The sequence below is a fragment of the Perkinsus marinus genome (assembly GCF_000006405.1).
Source record: "Perkinsus marinus ATCC 50983 genomic scaffold scf_1104296939976, whole genome shotgun sequence".
NCBI lineage: Eukaryota > Perkinsozoa > Perkinsida > Perkinsidae > Perkinsus > Perkinsus marinus.
Window position 1 is genome coordinate 21,348 of NW_003212973.1, and position 7,133 is coordinate 28,480.

At 34.0% G+C, this 7,133-nt stretch overlaps 4 protein-coding genes across 4 annotated transcripts in view; all 4 read right to left on the bottom strand.

The window, feature by feature from the left end:
• The window catches only part of Pmar_PMAR022485 (hypothetical protein), a gene marked incomplete at both ends in the record, with an annotated part of 1,676 nt that extends 1,535 nt beyond the window's left edge, over window positions 1-141 (bottom strand). Inside the window, one exon of the mRNA XM_002782111.1 lies at window positions 119-141. Coding sequence (XP_002782157.1) covers window positions 119-141 — 23 coding nt within the window. The remainder of the gene's footprint in view (window positions 1-118) is intronic.
• Window positions 142-176: 35 nt separating this feature from the next.
• Window positions 177-1,896, bottom strand: Pmar_PMAR022486 (hypothetical protein; the record flags this gene model as incomplete). The annotated part of the gene is made up of 4 exons (XM_002782112.1): window positions 177-317; window positions 1,093-1,186; window positions 1,601-1,755; window positions 1,819-1,896. The coding sequence occupies 4 exons, from the start codon at window positions 1,894-1,896 to the stop codon at window positions 177-179; spliced, it is 468 nt and encodes a 155-aa protein (XP_002782158.1).
• A 492-nt stretch (window positions 1,897-2,388) lies between these two features.
• On the bottom strand, window positions 2,389-6,564 carry Pmar_PMAR022487 (exosome complex exonuclease rrp44, putative; the record flags this gene model as incomplete). The annotated part of the gene is made up of 19 exons (XM_002782113.1): window positions 2,389-2,638; window positions 2,737-3,012; window positions 3,096-3,250; window positions 3,332-3,440; window positions 3,505-3,637; window positions 3,699-3,786; window positions 3,851-4,065; window positions 4,112-4,481; window positions 4,536-4,632; window positions 4,714-4,856; window positions 4,912-5,101; window positions 5,151-5,250; window positions 5,305-5,483; window positions 5,534-5,684; window positions 5,731-5,839; window positions 5,900-6,026; window positions 6,092-6,241; window positions 6,282-6,409; window positions 6,478-6,564. 19 exons carry the CDS (start codon window positions 6,562-6,564, stop codon window positions 2,497-2,499), a joined length of 2,949 nt encoding a protein of 982 aa, XP_002782159.1. The 3' UTR covers window positions 2,389-2,496.
• A 121-nt stretch (window positions 6,565-6,685) lies between these two features.
• On the bottom strand, window positions 6,686-6,915 carry Pmar_PMAR022488 (hypothetical protein; the record flags this gene model as incomplete). The annotated part of the gene is made up of 2 exons (XM_002782114.1): window positions 6,686-6,800; window positions 6,875-6,915. 2 exons carry the CDS (start codon window positions 6,913-6,915, stop codon window positions 6,686-6,688), a joined length of 156 nt encoding a protein of 51 aa, XP_002782160.1.
• Between the last annotated feature and the right edge of the window lie 218 nt (window positions 6,916-7,133).

Sequence of the window (7,133 nt, forward strand, 5' to 3'; positions counted from 1 at the left end):
ATATACTACTACTACTACTGATATAACGATAATAACACTACTACCTCTTAATGAAGGTTTGGTGATCTACTATGAGATGTATCATACTCCCTTATCCATACCAATATCATACCATTACTTGTACCTTATAATGGTAATCATTACTACTAGTAGTAATAGTAATATAACTACTGTAACTACTTACCAACAGCAATATCCCCATTCAATGCATCAACAGCAATCTGAGTGGCTATATAACCATTGGTATTGTATCCACTTCCTCCAGTAAAAGCAGCAGCAGCATTAGATGGTAGATACATTTCGCCAAGTAATAGTATCTATAGTAAGGATAATGATGATATGAAACTCCTTCTTCTCCTCCTCATTATTTTTACTGCTTACACAATGAGTATGAGGATCATTAGGTATGCTTGTAACAAGAGGTATACAGTGTGGTGTTATATTAGTTGTAGTAGTAGTAGTATCCACTCCACCACATATACCAGTAACAACAGCAGCAGTAGCATCACAACATGATGAATGATCCAAAGCTATTAGCTCATCATCATCATCATCAATATAATCATCCCTATTGCGATCATCATCATCATACCGTATACATCCACCACCACCACCATGATGATGATGTTGAGAGTTCACTGATCTTATACATCGTCGCGTAAAGAGGTATTTAATCCTACCACGTATCTAGTAATGATTATAGAATGATAATGATGATGATAGACTTATGAATATTACATGTAATCCTGTTATAGAAGGGTATGTCATAATGTAGTTATCCTTCTTATTTTTAAGATTATTATAACTATCATGTATACTATCGTTACCATCATACTGATGATTATGACCACCACCATCATTACTCGTACGACCATCATCATCATTATCATCCGGGGTATTGGTAGTAGTAGTAGTAGTAGCAGTGGGGTTATAATAACAAGTCGATATAGTATTATTAGTATTTCTCATAGTAGTAGTAGTAGTACTATTAGCTTTAGGTATCATCATACCAACACTTGATGCTCTTCTTAATTGTCCAGGTGGTAATACTCCCATACGTGGTATAAGATATCCTCTATTAGAAGCTACTACATCACGACCACGACCAGCCTTCTTGATCTTATTCTTCTTATAACCATCGTCATCAGCATCATTATTACTCTTATTCCGTAGAAGTGTCTTATTTCTGAATAGCCACTTGGATGATGATGATGATGCTGGTTTATCCCCTTCATTAATTTGCCTATTATTACTATCACCCTTATCATCATCATCATCATCATCATCATCATTATCAGTAAGTAATGTATCACCTACTCAAAAGAGGATGGTCACCATTACTAAGGATGATGAAGGTATAGAAGAATAGATGCTACTACTACTACCACTTGTATTATCGTATTCATCGTATGCATTAGGGATATCCTAAAATCGAACTCATGATATATGTATTTACTATTGTTGTTGTTATTATTAATAATACCTTAACAGCATCTGGTAGGCTCCTAATAGCTGATCCTTGAGCATCCCAAGATACCGAGAATCTACTTCACATCATCATCATCATCATTATTCCATAACATAACATTACTACTACTACTTCTCATCCATTGCTTTTACAGCTTCCAATACACTTCTTCGTGCTGCCTTTAGGCTTTCAGGAGTGTCTCTATTATAATAATTATGTAATGATGCTACAGATGATGATATTGATGATGATGATTGTATTGTATTGTAATGCCTAGTACTAGATATCTATCCAAATAACAATAATAATGACTACTACTACTTATTAGTTACTACTACTACTCCTATTACCTCCTCCTCACCATTCTTTCTGTTATTATTCTCTTCTATATACCCCATACCCCTATTCTCATTATCCTCTAAGATCATCCTATTACCAGAAGAAGGAGGAGAAGGAAAAGGAGGAGCTCCTCTTCTATCATCATCATTACCATCATTACATCCCATCGATATAGTAAAGCTGTTACTCTTGATAGGTAATGTAGTAGTATTATTATCATTAGATAATGATGATGATGACTTCAATGGTTGTTGTTGTTGTTGTTGAGGTGTATTAATAGTAGGCGGTGGCATTAGGGCCGATATTGATGACCTTCTTGATGATTTAGATGTCTTAGTAACCTCCCTTATACTCTTTTCCTTCTCATTCCATCTCTCAGCTGCTACTGGTGGTAGTATATAAGGATCACTGTATGATAGCATAGTTAAAGGGAAGAAGCATATGAACAACAACAACAATATTTATAATAATACAGTCCCCACTACACATACTCGATATCCACTGAATAATAATAATACTACAACTCCATCATCATCACTCAAGATTACTCAAGATTGACCATATTTTACAACGAAACGTAACTTCTTCTTCTTCCCAACTTGTAGCGAGCAGACGTATAATAATCGATTATTACGTATGATAAGCCGGTGGTATTGCTATTGTCAATAGCCTTGTTAATATTATGATGATTATACATTGGGTTTATCATCTCTTGATATCCTGTCTGGACACATCTCTTTATCAACCTTCTTCCTATTAGCCTCTGCTTCTTCGAATGTGTCTATCTCATTCGATTTGGACTTTTCCAGGAATGTCATTACTGTCTTGAATCTACAATACATAAACATGATATCAACAATAATAATAAAGCGAATAGTAGTTATAGTAATTACTACTACTAGTAATGATGATTATGATTATGATATTACCTAAAGTCAGTATTATCAGCCATAATCTTAACTTGTATATGATCAAATACAGCAAGAGTTATCTTAGACTTATCATTAACAGCAATCATCTTATCCTCATCACATATCCATTCATCATCATCTTTATTATTATCATCCAATTTACATACCCCATCAATACCATATCTAGGTACTACAACCTGTAGACTACCCCCTCCTCGTCGTAGTCCTCCTATTCTTGCTCTAACACGAGTGATAACAGCATCCGCTGTACATGGACCATTCTTATTAAAGTATCTGCATATAATCATCATCATCATGGTAATACACCTGCTGCTGTTGCTGTTGTTGTTGTTGTTTATTAATATTATTATTATTACAGATAAGTATGTAACTCGGCAGATGCTCTTCCTGCAAACTGTGCATTACGATGTCTAAAGTTGATCTTATCACATTGCTCAATAACAGCAGTCTTGTCATTAAGTTGTGGTGGTAGTGGTCTAATACCCAAGGACGCCATTAATAGACGATGAACCTGATAATAACACCAACAATAATAATCATTATTAGGTATTACTATTTAGTAGTCATTACTAAATAGTATTATTATTATTACTAGAATATCAGCATAACGTCTAATAGGACTAGTAAAGTGGGTATATAAACCCATTGCCAGACCATAATGTGAGAACATACCATTCTCAACTTCACCAGTACAGAAATACCTAATAACAACAACAATAATAGTGATGATGAATATGATTATCATTAGTATATTATTATTCATACTGTGCTTGATTCATCGTCCTGGTAGTCATTATCCTCACTAACCTATTGAAGTAAGGATCATCCTTCTTATTACATACTGTATTAAGGCTTCTAGATAACTCTCTATTACTACCAAACTGGAATCCCTTTACACCTAATATCATAATCATTATTATTACAACTACTACCAACATCGCTATCATAGCAACTAATACCTTGCTTCTCAAGTAATGATCTTAATGATTTCAATTGCTGTTCTTTTGGAGGTGGATGACGACGAAGGACACTATTACTAGGGAAATGCTGAGTATACAACAACAAGAAGGAGTAGCAGATGAAGGATATATATTATTGTTATTAATGTTACCTTTAATATTTGTTCAGCTACTGATGTATTAGCTAATAACATGAATTCCTCAACAAGTCTATTGGTATCCTTCATAGTATACTCAGCAACATCAGTAGGATCACTAGTCTCGGAATCCAATTCAAATCGTACTTCTTGACTTGCTAATTCTAATGCACCACCAGCCATACGTTTACGTCTAATAATCATCGCTGCCTTTAATAGACGTCTAATACCTATTAATGATTATGATAATGAATTGATGATGATGATGAATATTACTTTGAGTTAGATCCGAATTATCATTCTTATCATCAATACGTGCTTGTGCTTCAGCATAACTTAATGCAGCATTAGAGTTAATAATAGCCTTATGGAATTGGGTATTCACTATCTTTAATACTTCTTCATTTCCATTCTTCTTATTAAGTTGAAATTCCCATAATACCGAGAAGCATAATCTATCCTTACCACCGACTAGACTACATAAATCAGTAGTAAGAAGACTTGGTAACATATCAGTCCTTCTTTCAACTAGATATACTGTAGTACATCTCTCAGCAGCTTCCTTATCAATAGCTGTATTAGGATGTACAAAGTGTGTTACATCAGCTATATGTACTCCTATACGCCAATTACCATTATCTAGAACCTATTATTAGATCCAACATCCTAGTAGTAGAGGTAGTATTACTACTACTACTACCTCACAGCTTAGTGCATCATCAATATCCTTACAACCTGGTGGATCTATACTACATACCGTAACATTTCTTAAATCCAATCTACGGGATATCTCCTCTCTAAGAATAATAACGAGTACACAATGGTATGATGCTGCTGCTGCCGTTGATGATGATGTTGGTGTTGTTTATTGATATTACTCATCTGGTTGGAAATCCTTAGGAGGTAGACATCTCATAACATCATCCGAGAAGTCTCTAGTAATAACATTATGTTCATGCAATATAACTGATGATTCAGTATCCCTTTCACCACATCTGCCCAATATACGACTCCAATGACCCTATCATGATGATGAATAGCAATAATACTAGTAATACGATAATAAGTATTATTACTTGTGGTAGTCTAGATGTCCTATCCCATGTATCCATAACTACACATATTCTCATATTATCAAGATCATTACTATGTTTAGTAACTATCCTTATATTAGGTATACGAGGATTAGCAGGTATAAATATTCTCTCTATCTTACTGTACCCAATCATACCCCCACCATGCTGCTTATCTCCTTGTTGTGGTTGCCTATTATGGAGTAATAAGTGATGATGATTACGATAATAAGGTATATTACTCTTCTTCTTCTTGTTGTATTGGTCTCAGAGTACCAGCATATTCCCTCCAATTACGTTTTATTATACCAACAACTCGTCCCTCCTTCTCGATAATACCTCCTACTATTACCACTACCCTACTACTATTAGGTACCAATACTTATCATCCCTTACCTTCTGGAGTTGTAGATTCCTCCTCTAATACTCTCTCCTCCATAGCCTCCGCACCACTAGTTGGTAGTACGGCAACATTATCATCATCATCGCCATCATCATTTGATGATGTTGATGTAGGAGTGTGTATCTCCTCAACGGCTACTACATCCCCATCAACAGCACGATTAATATTGAATCTGAATACTACTTATATAAGTACTATCATACGTATTATTATTATCATTACCTTCCTTTGATCATTAGATGTATCTCCTTATTCTTACTTGATACTACTACTACTTTACCTCTTTGCCATGAACTTACTGAACATCTGAGTATACCCTGGTGTAGTGTACCATTTTGGAGTCCTTTTGTTATAACACTACGATGATAATGACCTAATACTTATTATCATTATTATCATAATTGAAAAGGTAGCATTACCCGTATATCCTCCATCTTCAGCCATATTGTCAGGTACATTATTCATCACTACTGTAGCACTAGATGGTAATGCTAACTTCTCTGAACATGTTGGATATATACTATGTAACTGTAATGATAGTATTATTCTAATGGTAATATAACAATGCTGATGTAGTAGTAGTATTACCTTATTATCACATAGTTGCTCACAAGTGATTATGTTATTATATCCCATATCCAAAGCTATTTGTTTACATTTATCATCATTACATAGGATTAATGATGCATTAGGTATACCCAAATGATTATCATACCTAACATCATAATCAATATAAGCATCATAATTATTATCCTAATATACAACAAGTAGTAGTAGTACCATTGTGCAACCTTGACAGTACAATATATATCCCTCTTGTCATTATCGACTTCAGACTGCCGCTCCACAAAAGTGTCACGGCAATGCTCATTGGCGAATACATAGAAATTGGATGTTATACTGTTATCAAGTGATGATGATGATGAGAACCTACATTAATAATAGTTGTACAAGTAGGTAAAAGTATTACTTCGCAGTTGTTGCCTCTTTCTCTTCTTCTTGTTGATGTTGTTGTTGCTCTATACTAGTATTATTACGACATCTATTACGCAATCTATCATAAGATCCTTTACCACCTATAGCTTGATGTTTTAATGCCTGATAATATAATTATTAAAATAAAGATCGTTGAAAGATGGTATTGATGATATTATAAATATTATTACATTAAGTGCAGTATATGTTATAACAACATTACCCAAATGCCATCCATCTACATCACATGAATCACATAACCAATCTAATTGATTCATACATACTCTTGGTGTTGGGATAATAACTATATGTGGTGATAATGCTGGTATACCTTACAATAATAATAACAATAATAATAAGAAAGCAAGTAATAATAATAATGATTATTATTATTAATATCTAGATGATATTACCATATTCAATAGACATAGCATTGGTATTATTATCATTATTACTATAACCAGCAGCAGCGGCGGCGGCCGACTCTACTTCATCATCATCTTGTAAACCTTCTCTACAATAATCACATTCCATGAATCCACATGGTATATCATCTCTTAGATATGCTTCCCTCACTATCCTTCTTACTCTACCCCTCCTAGTCCTCTTATATTGTACCATATACCCATTATTAGATAGAGATAATGATGAAGTAGTAGTAGTAGGAGGTGGAGGAGGAGGTGGAGCCATTACCACCATCGATGATGATGATGTATTCATAGTGATGATGATAATAACAATATCTACTACTAGTACAACAAGAATAACAATAATACATATATAACGCTACAATTATAGCAACAATAAGAATATCACTTCACATTCAAGTTTTCATATTCTTTATCAT